The 18,570-nt window shown below is 47.7% G+C and overlaps 1 protein-coding gene across 2 annotated transcripts in view; it reads left to right on the forward strand.

Annotated features, from left to right (window-relative positions):
• The window catches only part of LOC120916250 (proline-rich antigen homolog), a 26,329-nt gene extending 8,418 nt beyond the window's left edge, over positions 1-17,911 (forward strand). Inside the window, exons 2-3 of one of the 2 annotated variants that reach the window (XM_040327123.1) lie at positions 325-481; positions 17,622-17,705. In XM_040327123.1, the coding sequence (XP_040183057.1) occupies positions 325-468 (144 nt within the window). In that variant the 3' untranslated portion in view covers positions 469-481; positions 17,622-17,705. Of the gene's footprint in view, positions 1-324; positions 482-10,619; positions 11,294-17,621 lie in introns of those variants that run through there. The other variant, XM_040327122.1, reaches the window with a different exon arrangement.
• Positions 17,912-18,570: the final 659 nt, after the last annotated feature.

Here is an 18,570-nt window from a genome sequence, read left to right on the forward strand (position 1 = left end):
TTCTTTTCTTTTTTTCTTTTTTCTTCAATAATGTTTAAAAAAAAAAAATTTTTCCCCCCCAAAAAACTGCTTTTGAAAATTTCTGACATAAATTGCGAAACCTTCTAATTCTCTGCTTTTAAAAAAAAAAAAAGTGTGTGTGTGTTTTAGGGGTTCTAAATAATTTTCTAGAGGGGGGAGAGAAATTATTTTGGATTTTGTCTATTATGTTATTGCTTTTAAATTGCTTGTTTGTGTTTGTGTTTTTGTTTGTATTCTATCGTCCGGTAGATAGAAAGCTACGTGTATATCTAGAAATGTAGCAATTTCTTCTTTCTCTTTCAGACACGAGGTGATGACGACAACAACAATGCAGAGGCCGCCGCTTGCAGCTCCAAGACCGCCCTGGCCCTGAACATCAGCGCTCTCGTTTTGGGAGTCGTTATGTACATTATTATTGCTGTTCTGTATTCTCAGAAGTATTCTTAAACAATGCTTCAAGGTGACCGTCTTTATGTTGGACCCTCATCTGTCTAATAGCGTTGGTTAGGATCGCCATTGTTTTAGGTTGCTTCTGTTCCTTTTTTTTCATTTATTTTTTTAATAAATGTGTATGTTCATATTGTGGGAGAATTTAATGGTTCAAAAGACAATAAAGGGGTCCTTTGTTTTTTCCATTGCAATGGGCTTTCCTCCGTTAGAACGCAGCTTTAGCGACACCCTCAAACGCCGGAGGGGAGGCCATGGCTGTTCTGTTACTCGCAATTATGTCTGCTCAACTGTCTGTAGTCACTCCGCCCTCTTACAATAGTCGCTCCCAACAACGAGTCGACTTTTAACCCTCTCAACACGGGTAACAAATTTCTTTGAGGCGTTAAAAAATATGGGCTTAATGTAAGAAAAATAACAACCCCCCCCAGTGCATCCGAAGAGGGATGGAAATTGTCATAGGTCCAGCAGACAAAGGTGGAGACGGGGGCGGATCCTGAGTCTAGTCTCGGGAGGGGCACTGCAAGACAATACGTTTTTTGTTTTTTTTGTGGGCAATTTATCTGGGAAATGACTGGTGTTGGCGCTTCAATCATCCTGGCGCCATGGTTTTAAAGGTGCCAGGATGATTGAAGTGCATTATTTTCTATTATTACATTGTAATAAAAAATGAAGTGCTTCAACTCGCCATAATGCAGAATCGGTGGGAGCCTAGAGTGTGTCACTTGCCACCATCGCCTGCCACACGTTGTGGATTGTCACTTGCCACGTCACCTGCCACACCTTGTGGATTGCCACATCACCTGCCACACGTTTCGGATTGTCACTTGCCTGCCACCAGATGCAGATTGTTACTTGCCACGTCACCTGCCACACCTTGTGGATTGTTACTTGCCACATCACCTGGCACGCATTGCGGATTGTCACCTGCCACACGTTTTGGATTGTCACTTGCAGATTGTCACTTGCCATGTCACCTGCCACACCTTGTGGATTGTCACTTGCCATGTCACCTGCCACACCTTGTGGATTGTTACTTGCCACATCACCTGGCACGCATTGCGGATTGTCACCTGCCACACGTTTTGGATTGTCACTTGCAGATTGTCACTTGCCATGTCACCTGCCACACCTTGTGGATTGTCACTTGCCATGTCACCTGCCACACCTTGTGGATTGTCACTTGCCATGTCACCTGCCACACGTTTCGGATTGTCACTTGCCACACGTTTCGGATTGTCACTTGCCACACGTTTCGGATTGTCACTTGCCTGCCACCAGACGCAGATTGTCACTTGCCACGTCACCTGCCGCACCTTGCGGATTGTCACCTGCCACATGTTTCGGATCGTCGCTAGCCTGCCACCATATGCAGATTGTCTCTTGCCACGTCACCTGCCACACCTTGTGGATTGTCACCTGCCACGTGTTGCAAATTGTCGCTTGTCATGTCACCTGCCACACCTTGTGGATTGTCACTTGCCATGTCGCCTGCCACACGTTTCGGATCGTTGCTAGCCTGCCACCATATGCAGATTGTCTCTTGCCACGTCACCTCCCACGCATTGCAAATTGTCGCTTGCCATGTCACCTGCCACACCTTGTGGATTGTCACTTGCCACGTCACCTGCCACGCGTTGCAAATTGTCGCTTGCCACATCACCTGCCACACCTTGCGGATTGTCACTTGCCACGTCACCTGCCACACGTTTCGGATCGTCACTAGCCTGCCACCATATGCAGATTGTCTCTTGCCACGTCACCTGCCACACCTTGTGGATTGTCACTTGCCACGTCACCTGCCACGCATTGCAAATTGTCGCTTGCCACAGCACCTGCCACACGTTTTGGATTGTCACTTCCTGCCACCATATGCAGATTGTCTCTTGCCACGTCACCTGCCGCACCTTGTGGATTGTCACCTGCCACAACTTTTAGATTGTCACTTTCCTGCCACCATATGCAGATTGTCTCTTGCCACGTCATCTGCCACACCTTGTGGATTGTCACTTGCCACGTCACCTGCCACACCTTGTGGATTGTCACTTGCCTGCCACCATATGCAGATTGTCTCTTGCCACGTCATCTGCCACACCTTGTGGATTGTCACTTGCCACGTCACCTGCCACACCTTGTGGATTGTCACTTGCCACGCATTGTGAATTGTCACTTGCCATGTCTCCAGCTGACATATGTTGCGGATCGCCACTTGCCTGCCACCATTTGCAGATTGTCTCTTGCCACATCACCTGCCACACCTTGTGGATTGTCACTTGCCAAGTCACCTGCCACACCTTGTGGATTGCCACTTCACCTGCCGCACGTTTCAGATTGTCACTTGCCTGCCACCAAGATGCTGATAGTCCCCTGTACTAAGTAAGTTATTGCGAAACGTACGTAGGGCAGAGCGACGGCTGACGTCGCCTTGTACTCCATACGTTTACCCAGAAGGACGGGTTGTCTGTTTTCTGCACCGGCCGGCACATCAGATTCAACGCTCTTTTTAAACTGCAACATTGTAAGTGTACTACTTTTTTTTGGTTTTTATAATAAATTTTAATTACCCTATATGGAGCGTTTGTATTTTCTATGTATCGCGTGCATCCATGGATGGTTAATTGGTCGGGAGGCTATTTCGAAGAATCCGTGACTGTGCCTGCGTGGAGTTAAGCTGCGATCCATTGCATGCATTCTCTTCATCCTCTGTCACGAGGGGGTCGTGGCAAGTTGGTAAGAAGTAATTTCTACTGATTTGGTGGTGGATTCAACACTTGTATGGACTTTTTGTCACAGAATACCGGTGTATAATTTATTTGTTCGGTTTTCTACTTAATCCAATTTACAAAAATTGTTGGTTTTATATTTTTAATGGACACTTATTTTTGGATTTCACTAACCACATTTGTGGACTTTTTTATTATTGATTTTTATCAATTCATCACAATATCAAGTTTTTGTATGGGATATTTTTCAACATTTGAATATTGGTGGTTTATTTATCATTTTATATTTTCAATTCATTATCAATTTCACTATTGAATAATCGCCAGGTTAGCACGTGTTTTTTTTTTTTTTTTTTTTTTAATTATTATTTATTTATTTATTTTCCAAATTTTGCCCTTGTTTTACATAATTGCAGCTTCCGGTTGAATGGCTTGGAAATAGCTGAAAAAATATCTGTTTTAGTACTTTTTAGCGTGGTCTATTTATTATTTTTTTTTTTAAATTCTAGATGTGGATAGTCACCTACCACGCGTTGCGAATTGTCACTTGCCACGTCGCCTGCCACACGTTGCGGATTGTCACTTGCCTACCACGCGTTGCGTATAGACACTTGCCACGTCGCCTGCCACACGTTGCGGAATGTCACTTGCCTACCACGCGTTGCGTATAGACACTTGCCACGTCGCCTGCCACACGTTAAGGAATGTCACTTGCCACACGTTGCGGATTGTCACTTGCCTGCTAAGGTGGTGTTTTGCTTGTCTCTTGCTGTGTCCCAGAGTCAGCCAGCAGAGACATAATGTAATCTCTCTGCTGCCTGCACAGTGAGGGCGGAAGTTACTGCAGGGATGCAGGCCGGGCGTGGGGCAGTGAGGGATGATCTCATCTCTCTGCTCCCCCACCTACTGGCTCGCTGATTGTCCAGCTGCCCGCTCAAACCGAGCCTGCTCTCTCACCTGCCCACACACTGAGCCACCCGGCAGCCCGCCCACAAACCACTCTGCCTGGCCTGCTCGCTCTCGCCCGCCCACAAACCATGCCGCCCGCACGCTCTCACCCGCCCACGGAGCCACCTGCTCGCTCACCTACCCGGCCCGCAACATATTTCTCGGGGAGGGGATAATTGCCCCGTTGCCCCCCCCCGGATCCACCCCTGGGTGGAGGTCTGGTTGTTCTTAGTAAAGAATATTACCAAGCAGAAGGGATCCGTCTATTAAGTGACAGGGACACCTATAAAGTGACGAATAAGGACCATATGTTGCAATTTAAAGATAAATGGCACTTGATGGAGGCTGCATATTTGGATCCTCTTTTCTGTAGAACTCCCATTTTATATACGTCTTGCCTAAAATTCATAAAGATGGTGCCAACACTCTGGGTAGGCCTATCGTTGATGGGATTGACTCTTTTTTTCGGCCAGACTGGGCCAATATATAGATTCTTTTCTCCAGCCTTTCTCAAAGATATAAAACATATTATTCTGATCTTGGAAACGTTGAAATGTTCTTCGTCAAGTATTCTGGTTATGGCTGACGTGAGCTCATGGTACACCATTATTGGACGTAATGACTCGTAATCGGTCCAATGGGCTCTCTCCTCCACCACTTTGTCTCCACCACTTTGTCTAGGACAGTGGTCCTCAACCCTGTCTTCAGGGCCCACTAACAGGCCAGATTTTATGTATTACCTTGGGGAGATGCAGACTAGAATACTAAAATCGCTGAGCAGCAAATGATATCACCTGTGGGAGCGAAATGAGCCCCCATCGCGTCTCCTATGGTCTGCAGATAATACTCCTTATCATGCCAGAAAGAGTTCCTGGATAAGCAGAAAATTCAAACTGCTCAGCAGGAACTTTTTGTGTCTCCTAGACCAGCGGTCATCAACCCTGTCCTCAGGGCCCACTAACAGGCCAGGTTTGCAAGATAACTGAAATGCATCACAGGTGATATAATTTGCTGCTCAGTGATTGCAGTATTCTAGTCTGCATCTCCCAAAGGTATTACATACAATATGGCCTGTTCGCAGGCCCAGATTTACTCCCTTTGCCGCCCCAAGGCCGGGTCCTTCAATGCCGCCCTCGTCTACACAGTACGGGGGGGACATTATCCGCCGGGGGACTTTTTCGGCAGGATTCTGAGATGCATTGAGAAGCGGAGGGGGGGTGGGGGAATGGGATTGGTACTGCCGAAAATGACACTGAGAACCTGGGGGTTGTTGCTGCCAAAAATGACATTGAGCATTGGGGGGTTCTGCTGCCAAAAATGACAAAATGACATTGAGAACCGGAAGGGGGGGGTGCTGCTGCCGAGAACCATCTCACCTCCTCTTCCCTCTGTTTTCTCTCCTCTCACCATCCGTATGACAGGGGGGAACTCCCGAAATGAAAGTGAAAGTGTCCTCTCCTCTCAGCCACAGTGCCGCCCCTGCACCCACTGCCGCCCCGAGGCCTGGCCTTGTTGGCCTTTTCTGGAATCCGGCCCTGCCTGTTAGGGGGCCTTGAGGAAAGGAGTTGATGACCACTGGTCTAGGAAACACAAAAAGTTCCTGCTGAGCAGCTTGAATTTTCTGCTTATCCAGGAACAATTTTTGGTATGATAAGGAGTATTATTTGCAGACCAGAGGAGACGTGATGGGGGCTTGTTTCGCTCCCAGTGTGGCCAATTTATTTTTTATTTTTATGGCCCAGTGGGACGAATAAGCCATCTTTAACCACTTCCCGACCTCCTCATGTACATATACGTCAGCAGAATGGCATGGACAGGCACATGTACGTACCTGTACATCCTCTTCTAGACGTGGGTGGGGGGTCCGATCGGGACCCCCCCTGGTACATGCGGAGGTCGGGTCCGCTCGGGGAGCGATCCGGGATGATGGCGCGGCTATTTGTTTTTAACCGCTCCGTCGCGATCGCTCCCCGGAGCTGAAGAACGGGGAGAGCCGTGTGTAAACACGGCTTCCCCGTGCTTCACTGTGGCGGAGCATCGATCGGGTGATCCCCTTTATAGGGGAGATCCGATCGATGATGTCATTCCTACAGCCACACCCCCCTACACTAGTAAACACACACACAGTGATCCCTAAATGTTACAGCGCCCCCTGTGTTTAACTCCCAAACTGCAACTGTCATTTTCACAATAAAGAATGCAATTTAAATGCATTTTTTGCTGTGAAAATGACAATGGTCCCAAAAATGTGTCAAAATAGTCCGAAGTGTCCACCATAATGTCGCAGTCACGAAAAAAATCGCTGATCGCCGCCATTAGTAGTAAATAAAAAATGCAAAAAAACTATCCCCTATTTTGTAAACGCTATAAATTTTGCGCAAACCAACCGATAAACGATTATTGCGTTTTTTTTTTACCAAAAATAGGTAGAAGAATACGTATCGGAAAAAAAAAAATTATATATGTTTTTGGGGGATATTTATTACAGCAAAAAGTAAAAATATTGCATTTTTTTTCAAAATTGTCGCTCTATTTTTGTTTATAGCGCAAAAAATTAAAACCGCAGAGGTGATCAAATACCACCAAAAGAAAGCTCTATTTGTGGGGAAAAAAGGACGCCAATTTTGTTTGGGAGCCACGTCGCACGACCGCGCAATTGTCTGTTAAAGCGACGCAGTCCCGAACTGTAAAAACCCCTTGGGTCTTTAGGCAGCAATGTGGTCCAGGGCTTAAGTGGTTAAACATCGTCCCCCCTGAACTGGTCTGCTATAGAAGATTTATTGATGATCTCATTATGATTTGGGAAGGTGTCGTCCAATCTGGATTGGTTTATACGGACTTTGGATATGAACAATAAGAATATTTCTCTTACATGGAATATCAGTCATGCAAAGATGGTCTTTTTAGATTTTGAGATTTCAAAGGATACAGATAATTCTAGGTTGTGTAATTTTATTTCAAACCTACTAATCGAAACGCTTGCATTCCCCTGAAGAGTTGCCACCATTGCTCATGGTTGTGCAACATCCCCCCCCCCCCCCAGGGGACGATTCATCAGATTACGCCAAAATTGTACCCGTGAAGAGGATATCGTCGCTCAATCTCAAGTGTTCGTCTCTAGCTTTAGATAGACAGACATTAGTTTCCAATCAGATTAGGGATTCGAATATAGATGGAAATAATTTTAGAATGGTGTTGGACTACAACACTCAAAACAAAAAAAAATTGAAAAAATTATAAAAAAAAATTGGTCCATTCTTAAAGCGGTGTTTCACCCTAAAAAACAACTTTCTAGCATGTCATTCAGCATAGTAGCGCGAGCTACAGTATGCCTTTATATATTTTTTTTGGCGCCTTACTCACTGTTTAATCACGTAGTAAAGTTTCAGACTCCCCGCGGGGAATGGGCGTTCCTATGCAGAGGGCTCGTGATTGACGGCCGGCTATGGCGCGTCACGCTTCACAAAAATAGCCGGAGTAGGTCTCGGCTCTTCACGGCGCTATACGGCGCCTGCGCACAGACATCGGAGCTGACTGCGCAGGCGCAGTGAAGAGCAAACTCCTATTTCGGTCAAGCGTGACGCGCCATAGCTGGCCGTCAATCACGAGCCCTCTGCATAGGAACGCCCATTCCCCTGAAACTTTACTACGCGATTAAACAGTGAGTACGGCGCCAAAAAAATATATAAAGGCATACTGTAGCTCACGCTACTATGCTGAATGACACGCTAGAAAAAAATAAAATAAATTTTAGGGAGAATCCCCGCTTTAACCACTTCCGGACTGCCAAACGAAGAATACCATTATTATGGTAGCAGCTAGCTACCATAACCCAGGTATCCTCTTCTTCAGTGAGCGGTCCTCTTTCAGATAAAAGTGGTCTCTGCGGCGGATTCGCCGCAAGATCACTATTATAGGCGGTGGGAGACGACCCCCCACAGCTCTCCGGTGCCCTCCGCCGCTTACCAGAGCCGTCGGCGGAGGCGATCGGGTTCTCGTTGCTGCTTGACATGGAGACGAGTGAGGGGAAGATGGCCCCCCCACCCGTCTCCATACCATAGCAGGGCAGAAGCGACGTCAAAACCTCACTTCCGCCCATAGCTCTACTTTTTTTTTGGGCATTTTAGTGTCAGGCCTTATGCCCACAGACGTTTTAAAAAACGGTCTGTAAAGCTAGTACAGATGCCAAAAAAGGTTGTTTTCAACGCAATTTTTTTCCGCATTTTTAATAGAATTCAATACACTTTTCACAGCACCAGCTTTCGGCCGCTTTTTTTTCTTTCTCTATTCAAAATCAATGGTTCCCTATGGTAGCCCATTGATTTGAATAGAGGTCAGATCAAGATGATCCGACTTGCGTGGCGACTTGTGTGCTGAGAATCTTGAAGGGGAACCCGGCGAATATTGTAAAAAAAAATTGGCGTGGGGTCCCCCCCCCAGGACGATACCAGACCTCAGTCTGGTATGGATCTTAAGGGGAACCCCCAACACCAAAAGAAGTGGCATGGGGGTTCCCCCAGGATCCATACCAGACCCTTATCCAAGCACGCAGCCCAGAAGGTCAGGAAAGGGGGGGGCGAGCGAGCACCCCCCCCCCTAGACCAAACCAAGCCACATACCCTCAACATGTGGGGGTTGGTGCTTTGGGGGCAGGGGGGCACTGCGCCCCCCACCCCAAAGCACCTTCTTCCCATGTTGATGAGGACAAGGGCCTCTTCCTGACAATCCTGGCCGTTGGTTGTTGGGGTCATGTGGCTTATCTGAATCTGGGAGCCCCCTTTCAGAGGCGGCTCTTTAATTAGGCAAATTAGGCGGTCGCCTAAGGCCTCACACTCACAGGAGCCTTGTGGCCGCCTAACTTACCCAATGCATTATCCCAGTTTTGAGGGACAGGGGACCTTAACACTGATGTGCTCAGGCAGTGTTAAGAGCCCTGACTCAGGAGCGGGGCCGTCAGAGTCCCTAACAACCAGTAAATATCTGTGACACAACCCCTTGTGACGTCAATGACCCAGCATGCCCTCAGTCAATGACGTCACAAGTGGGCGGGTTCACCAGGTGACATCACTGGGTGGCCCCGCCCCTTAGTTATTAAAGAGCAGGATCTGGGGGCCACCTTGTTAAAGGGGGTTTCCAGATTCCGATAAGCCCCCTTTCCGCAGACCCCCACAACCACCGGCCAGGGTTGTGGGGAAGAGGGCTCTTGTACTTGAATTATTTTTCCCATCATGGGTGTGAGTGGGGCCCCATGTCTAGTTTTGCCTAAGGACTCACAAAGCCAAGAGCCGCCTCTGCCCCCTTTAATAAGGGGGCCCCCAGATCCCGGCCTCCCCACCCTATGTGAATGAGTGTGGGGTACCCATTCACCTGGGGGGAAAAAGTGTCAATAAAAAACACACTACAAAGGTTTTTAAAGTAATTTTTTAGGCAGCTCTGGGGGTCTTCTTCCGACTTCGGGGGTCTCTTTCGACTTCTCCGCTCTCTCCGGCCTCTTCCCCCCGCTCTTCGGTGTCTTCTGCCGGGCTCCTCCACTATCTTCTGCCCACTCTTTTACTAGCGGGTGCCCGGTCTTCTCCCCTCCGGTCTACTTCCGTCGTTGACTCGACGCTCTCTCCCGCTGTAAAGTGGCACCTTTAAAAAAAAAAAACAGTGTAAAAATAAAAGCTAAAAGAAATACATTTCAAAAAATGTAAACGCGCCCCGTCCCGCCGAGCTTGCGCGCAGAAGCGAACGCACACATGAGCAGCACCCCCATATTAAAATGGTGTTCAAACCACACGTGTGAGGTATCGCCGCGATCGGTAGAGCGAGAGCAATAATTCTAGCCCTAGACCTCTTCTGTAACTCAAAACGTGCAACCTGTAGATTTTTTTTTTTTTAAACGTCACCTATGGAGATTCTTAAGGGTAAGGGTAGTTTGTCGCCATTCCACGGGCGGAAGCGCAATTTTGAAAAAAAAAATGGGCTAACTTTACTGTTGTCTTTTTTCCCCAAAAAAGTGCTGCGCAAATACGATGTGACAAAGTATTGCAACTACCGCCATTTTTTTCTCTAGGGCAGGGATATGCAATTAGCAGATCTCCAGCTGTTGTAGAACTACAAATCCCATGAGGCATAGCAAGACTCTGACAGCCACAAGCATGACACCCAGAGGCAGAGGCATGATGGGACTTGTAGTTTTGCAACAGCTGGAGGTCCACTAATTGCATATCCCTGCTCTAGGGTGTTAGAACCCCCAAACATTATACTTTTTTTTTTGTAAGTAATTTTCTAGCAGAAAAAATAACTATTTTGAACTTGTAAACAACAAATCTCAGAAAGAGGCTCGGTCCTTTAAGTGGTTAAACTTGTATGAGGAATGAGGAAGACGCAGGAATGTTTCCTGTTTCCAGAAACATGTGAGTAATCTTCACATAGGAGAGAGTTGTGATGGGTGGGGGCTGGGCCGGAGGGGGCTGGGGGGAGGGGTAACAGACAGTTTTAGCAGACCTTGTGCTCCTCTTTCATTTTTGCATCCAAGAGGCACAGAGGACGCCGCAGAGAGATTTGTGTGGGGGAATACGATCATTCCGGGAGGGAGAAGGATCATGCAGAATCCAAACTTCCAGGAGGGCTATCCGGCTGAAAAGCAAGACCCCAGCAGTCCCCCCCCACCGTACTACCCTTCGGCTCCCGGGCTCCCAGATACGGGACCATACTACCCTCAGGCTCCTGGGCCCCCAGATATGGGACCATACTACCCTCAGGCTCCTGGGCCTCCATATATGGGACCATACTACCCGTCGGCTCCTAGGCCCCCAGATATGGGACAATACTACCCTTCGGCTCCTGGGCCCCCAGATATGGGACAATACTACCCTTCGGCTCCTGGGCCCCCAGATATGGGACAATACTACCCTTCGGCTCCTGGACCCCCAGCTCCGGGACCATACTACCCTCCGGCTCCTGGGTCCTACCAACCGTACTACCCAACAGGACCCATGCCTCCACCTCAACAGTCCCTCATGGGCCAGCAGAGCACCAACGTGGTGGTGGTGAACCCTCAATCGGTCATGATCCAGCCAAGACACAGCGACTACCTGTGCTGGTCCATCTGCAACTTCCTGTGCTGCTGTTTTCCTCTGGGACTCGCTGCCATTTGCTATTCTTGCCAGGTAAAGTTGGACCCTTAAGCTCTCATACACGGGCCAATCAAAGCGCTTTCCGAAAGTTAACAAATGATAACAATGTATCTCTGCCTGGTCATCGATTTTAACTTTTTGGTCGCACTTGCCACCATGGGGGAAGGGGCCCCAAGAGCAGATGTCCAAGAGCAGATGTAAGGTTCGGTTCACACTGCTGCGACCCCGAAGTCAGGGAACGTGCTTACTATTTCCTTGAGACTTTGCGACTTGCTTGCTATTTCCTTGGGACTTTTGTGCAATCTGCTTGCTATTTCCTTGGGACTTCCTTGTGACTTGCTATTTCCTTGGGACTTCCTTGTCACTTGCTATTTCCTTGGGACTTCCTTGTGACTTGCTTGCTATTTCCTTGGGACTTCCTTGCGACTTGCTTGCTATTTCCTTGGGACTTCCTTGTGACTTGCTATTTCCTTGGGACTTCCTTGTGACTTGCTATTTCCTTGGGACTTCCTTGTCACTTGCTATTTCCTTGGGACTTCCTTGTGACTTGCTTGCTATTTCCTTGGGACTTCCTTGCGACTTGCTTGCTATTTCCTTGGGACTTCCTTGCGACTTGCTATTTCCTTGGGACTTCCTTGTGACTTGCTATTTCCTTGGGACTTCCTTGTGACTTGCTTGCTATTTCCTTGGGACTTCCTTGTGACTTGCTATTTCCTTGTGACTTGCTATTTCCTTGTGACTTCCTTGCGACTTGCTTGCTATTTCCTTGGGACTTCCTTGCGACTTGCTTGCTATTTCCTTGGGACTTCCTTGTGACTTGCTTGCTATTTCCTTGGGACTTCCTTGCGACTTGCTTGCTATTTCCTTGGGACTTCCTTGTGACTTGCTATTTCCTTAGGACTTCCTTGTGACTTGCTATTTCCTTGGGACTTCCTTGTGACTTGCTATTTCCTTGGGACTTCCTTGTGACTTACTTGCTATTTCCTTGGGATTTCCTTGGGACTTCCTTGTGACTTACTTGCTATTTCCTTGGGACTTCCTTGTGACTTACTTGCTATTTCCTTGGGACTTCCTTGTGACTTGCTATTTCCTTGGGACTTCCTTGTGACTTGCTATTTTCTTGGGACTTCCTTGTGACTTGCTATTTCCTTGGGACTTCCTTGTGACTTGCTATTTCCTTGGGACTTCCTTGCGACCTACTTGCTATTTCCTTGGGACTTCCATGTGACTTGCTGTTTCCTTGGGACTTCCTTGTGACTTGCTTGCTATTTCCTTGGGACTTCCTTGCGACCTGCTTGCTATTTCCTTGCGATCTGCTTGTGACTTGCATGCTACTTCTTTGGGACTTTATTATTATTATTATTATTATTATGTAGCGCCTACAGTTTGCGCAGCGCTTTTGAACATGAGGACTGACAATTACAATACAAGTTCATACAGGAGGAATCGGAGGGCCCAGCTTGTCGGAGTTTACAATCTAGAAGGGAGGGTCTGGAGATACACGAGGTAATAGCTGTGGGGGAGGAGGCGATGGAGATAATAATAGTACAGTTGTTGGGTGGGGGAAGGGTAGGCTTCTCTGAAGAGGAGGGTTTTCAGGGATCGTCTAAAAGCACACAGAGTAGGAGATTATCAGACAGATTTGGGGTAGGGAGTTCCAAAGGATGGAGGAGGTGACAAAGGGAGTTGGAGAGAAGGAAGAGAACGATTAGGTTGGTATTATGAGACTAGATTAGAGATGTAGGTGGGAGAAGAACTGTGGGTGGCTTTTTTGTTGTTGGTATCTTGAATTTAATTGGATGAGTGGAAGCCAATGGAGGGATCGGCAGAGAGTGGTAGCAGACACGGAGCGGTTATGACTTGTTTGCGACTAGCTTGGTATTTCTTTGGGACGACTTTGCAACTTGCTTGCATTTTCCATGGGATTTCCTATTTTTCATGCGACTTCCTTGCGACTTGCTTGTTCTTTCCTTGGGACTTTTTTGCGACTTGTGTGCAACTTGCTTGCTGTTTCCTAGGAAACGTCTTTGCGATTTTCTTGCTATTTCCTTGGGACTTTTGCATTTTTAACATTTCGGTCTATGGCACTCGCATCACACTTAAGTCGCATACAAGTAGTGCAGGAAGCTTTTTAATGTTTTGCTGAGTTGCATTGGGCCCCAGGATGTAAGGAAAGGGCCCTGGCTCAGTGGGCAGGGCTCCAGGCTCGGAGGAAAGGGTCGCGGGATCTTTGGGGGTGGGCCCCAGGGATCATTGGGGGTGGGACCCAGGGATCATTGGGGATGGGCTCCCGGGATCAGTGGAAAAGGCCTGGGACCAGTGGGAAAGATCCCCAGGCTAGGAGGAAAGAGCCCCGAGATCAGTGGGGAAGGGCCCCAGGCTCGGAGGAAAGAGCCTGCAGGGATCAGCGGGGAAGGGCCCCAGGCTCGGAGGAAAGAGCCCCGGGATCAGTGGGGGAGGGCCCCAGGCTCGGAGGAAAGAGCCCGCCGGGATCAGTGGGGAAGGGCCCCAGGCTCGGAGGAAAGAGGCCCGGGATCAGTGGGGAAAGGGACCCAGGCTCGGAGGAAAGAGCCCCGGGATCAGTGGGGAAGGGCCCCAGGCTCGGAGGAAAGACCCCCGGGATCAGTGGGGAAGGGCCCCAGGCTCGGAGGAAAGAGCCCCGGGATCAGTGGGGAAGGGCCCCAGGCTCGGAGGAAAGACCCCCGGGATCAGTGGGGAAGGGCCCCAGGCTCGGAGGAAAGACCCCCGGGATCAGTGGGGAAGGGCCCCAGGCTCGGAGGAAAGAGCCCGGGATTAGTGGGGAATGGCCCCAGGCTCGGAGGAAAGAGCCCCGGGATCAGTGGGGAAGGGCCCCAGGCTCGGAGGAAAGACCCCCGGGATCAGTGGGGAAGGGCCCCAGGCTCGGAGGAAAGAGCCCCCCGGGATCAGTGGGGAAGGGCCCCATGCTTGGAGGAAAGAACCCCGGGATCAGTGGGGAAGGGCCCCAGGCTCGGAGGAAAGAGCCCTGGGATCAGTGGGGAAGGGCCCCAGGCTCGGAGGAAAGAGCCCTGGGATCAGTGGGGAAGGGCCCCAGGCTCGGAGGAAAGAGCCCCGGGATCAGTGGGGAAGGGCCCCAGGCTTGGAGGAAAGAACCCCGGGATCAGTGGGGAAGGGCCCCAGGCTCGGAGGAAAGACCCCTGGGATCAGTGGGGAAGGGCCCCAGGCTCGGAGGAAAGAGCCCTGGGATCAGTGGGGAAGGGCCCCAGGCTCGGAGGAAAGAGCCCCAGGATCAGTGGGGAAGGGCCCCAGGCTCGGAGGAAAGAGCCCCAGGATCAGTGGGGAAGGGCCCCAGGCTCGGAGGAAAGAGGCCTGGGATCAGTGGGGAAGGGCCCCAGGCTCGGAGGAAAGAGCCCTGGGATCAGTGGGGAAGGGCCCCAGGCTCGGAGGAAAGAGCCCTGGGATCAGTGGGGAAGGGCCCCAGGCTCGGAGGAAAGAGCCCTGGGATCAGTAGGGAAGGGCCCCAGGCTCGGAGGAAAGAGACCCCCGGATCAGTGGGGAAGGGCCCCAGGCTCGTAGGAAAGAGGCCTGGGATCAGTGGGGAAGGGCCCCAGGCTCGGAAGAAAGAGGCCAGGGATCAGTGGGGAAGGGCCCCAGGCTCGGAGGAAAGAGCCCGGGATCAGTGGGGAAGGGCCCCAAGCTCGGAGGAAAGAGCCCTGGGATCAGTGGGAAAGGGCCCTGAATTTGGAGGAAAGGGTTCCCGGGGCTCAGTGGGAAGGGCCCCTGGATCAGAGTTTAATGAATTTGTTATATCTGGAATATATAATATATAATATCATTATTTTTTTTTTTTTTTATAGAATGGGGAAGGAGTGGGAAGGAGTGTTCGGTTTCAATGCTCATTTCCCCTTTTTTTATTGTCCCAGAGATGATCCTTTCACCGACTTCTGTGTTTCCTCCGCATGACCCCGATGTCACTATCATATTCTGCACTGATTAGGTGTCAGCAGGAAAAACCAGAGCGGTCAGTGCGGTGGGGGAGGGGGGGGTGACTCGCTATTTGACCAACCCGAGGAGTCAGAATGGATTGGCTCCCAGTGCTTTGTTACTGAGTGACGTTGTACTAAATGGGCCGACAGACAAATATATATAGTGTGTGTGTGTGTGTGTGTGTATATATATATATATTCGAAAGTATTGGGACGCCTGCCTTTACACACACATGAACTTTAACGGCATCCCAGTCTAAGTCCGTAGGGTTCAATATTGAGTTGGCCCCGCCCTTTGCAGCTATAACAGCTTCAACTCTTCTGGGAAGGCCGTCCACAAGGTTTAGGAGTGTGTCTACAGGGAATGTTTGACCATTCTTCCAGAAGGGCATTTGTGAGGTCAGGCAGCACTGATGTTGGATGGGAAGGCCTGGCTCACAGTCTCCGCTCTAATTCATCCTAAAGGTGTTCTATCGGGTTGAGGTCAGGACTCTGTGCAGGCCGGTCAAGTTCCTCCACCCCAAACTCGCTCATCCATGTCTTTATGGACCCCCCACCCCTCCTCTGCCAAATAGGGCTGATAAAAATTATTAAAAATAAAATTGTAATAAAATAAATAAAAAAATAATAAAACTAAACAAAAATAACTGAACCTGTCCAGTGTTCTGCTGACAAAATCCATTGCCATACTGATACCAACCTCTGCCCATTCTGACTGACGCTGTCCCCTCCCTAAGTTTTTATATTTTTTACAGTGACTTTTATTTTATTTTATTTTATTTATTTTTTTTCTAAGTTGTCCTTACTATTTAGTTAAAGCAACACTAAAGGCAATTTTTTTTTCTTTTTTTTAACTAACAAACATGTTATACTTACCTCCACTGTGCAGCTCGTTTTGCACAGAGTGGCCCCGATCCTCCGCTTCTGGGGTCCCTCGGCGGCTGTCTCGGCTCCTCCTTGCAAAAGCTTTCCACTTTCATGCGAGCTCTCATGGTGGAAACCTTTTGCATAGCCGCCGACTGTATCACTCGGCCCTGCCCCCCGGCGCGCCGCGTCATCCGCTGTGATTGACAGCAGCGGCAGCCAAGGGCTGCGCTGATATCAATCCGTCCAGCCTAGCCAATCAACGGCCAGGCTGGGAACCGAAGAGGATCACATGGACGCACGCGGGACTTTCGAAGGGTCAGGTAAGTAAAACAGGGGGTTCCGGGGGGGGGGGGGGGGGGGGGGGGGGGCGATACCATCGGATGTTTTTCCACCTTAATACATAGGATGCATTAAGGTGTAAAAACATGAACCTTTACAACCCCTTTAAGCCTTCATTTCTTAACCACTTCAGCCCCGAAAGAATCTACAACCTTCCTGACCAAAGCACTTTTTGCGATTCGGCACTGCGTCGCTTTAACTGACAATTGCGCGGTCGTGCGACGTGGTTCCCAAACAAAATTTAAAAAAAAAATTCCCCACAAATAGAGCTTTCTTTTGGTGGTGTTTGATCACCTCTGCGGTTTTTATTTTTTGCGCCATAAACAAAAAAAGAGAGACAATTTTGAAAAAAATAAAATATTTTTTTACTTTTTGCTATAATAAATATCCCCCCAAAAAATGTTTTTCTCAGTTACGGCCGATACGTATTCTTCTACATATTTTTGGTAAAAAAAATCACAATAAGCGTTTATTGATTGGTTTGCGCAAAAGTTATAGCGTCTACAAAATAGGGGATAGTTTTATGGCATTTTTATTATTATTTTTTTATTAGTAATGGCGGCGATCAGTGTTTTTTTTTTTTTCTTATGTATTTTTTTTTTTTGCATATTAAAATGCAAAATAAAGAAATGCATAACACAATTTTTTTGACGAATATATAATATATGGTATATATATATATATATATATATATATATATATATATATATATATATATATATATATACCAAACATGTTGCGCTATGGTGGCAAACGATGTAAATTTTACTGTGTATAGGCAGCGCTTTAAAAGGCTTCAAAAAATATTATCTCTCCCCCCCCCCCCGATAAACTGCTTTCGAAAAATCACTACGCAAATACCGTGTGACACAAACAAAAAAAAAATATTGCAAAACCCAACAATTTATTCTCCAATTTAAAAAAATATATATATCCTGTTTTATGGGTTCTAAGTAATTTTCTAGCAAAAAAACAAACAAACAAACAAACAAAAAAAAAATAACTGTTACATGTAAACAAAAAGTGGTTAAAGGGAAAAGTTCTGGAGGGAGGAAAAGGCGACAATAAAAATGTTTTGTGAGATTGTTGTGGATTTTGCTTTTAAATTGCTATTTGTTTTTTTATTTATTTATTGTCTGGAAGATAGACATCTGAAGGTATTTCTTGAAATGTAGCAATTTTTCTTTCAGACACGAAGTTATGACGACAACAACAATGCAGAGGCCGCCGCTTGCAGCTCCAAGACCGCCCTGGCCATGAACATCGCCGCTCTCGTTTTGGGAGTCGTTACGTACACTCTTATTATCACTGTGTTTTCTAAGGGGTATCCTTAAACAATACAAAACTTCAACCAGAGGGACCGCATTTATGTTGGATCCTCATCTGTCTAATAGCGTTGGTTATGATCACATGATCGGCATTGTTTGTTTTATATTGCTTCTGTTCCTTTTTTTCTTTTTAATAAATATGTATCTTGGTATTGTGGGAGAATTTAATGGTCCAAAAGACAATAAAAGGGTCTTTTCTCTATTCTTCTCACTGATCACCAATGTAAGGAACATTCTTCCCACTGATCACCAATGTAAGGAACATTCTTCTCACTGATCACCAATGTAAGGGACATTCTTCCCACTGATCACCAATGTAAGGAACATTCTTCCCACTGATCACCAATGTAAGGAACATTCTTCTCACTGATCACCAATGTAAGGAACATTCTTCCCACTGATCACCAATGTAAGGAACATTCTTCTCACTGATCACCAATGTAAGGAACATTCTTCCCACTGATCACCAATGTAAGGAACATTCTTCCCACTGATCACCAATGTAAGGGACATTCTTCCCACTGATCACCAATGTAAGGAACATTCTTCTCACTGATCACCAATGTAAGGAACATTCTTCTCACTGATCACCAATGTAAGGGACATTCTTCCCACTGATCACCAATGTAAGGAACATTCTTCTCACTGATCACCAATGTAAGGAACATTCTTCTCACTGATCACCAATGTAAGGAACATTCTTCCCACTGATCACCAATGTAAGGGACATTCTTCCCACTGATCACCAATGTAAGGGACATTCTTCCCACTGATCACCAATGTAAGGGACATTCTTCTCACTGATCACCAA

This window comes from Rana temporaria, chromosome 10 (assembly GCF_905171775.1).
Source record: "Rana temporaria chromosome 10, aRanTem1.1, whole genome shotgun sequence".
Taxonomy (NCBI): Eukaryota; Metazoa; Chordata; class Amphibia; order Anura; family Ranidae; genus Rana; species Rana temporaria.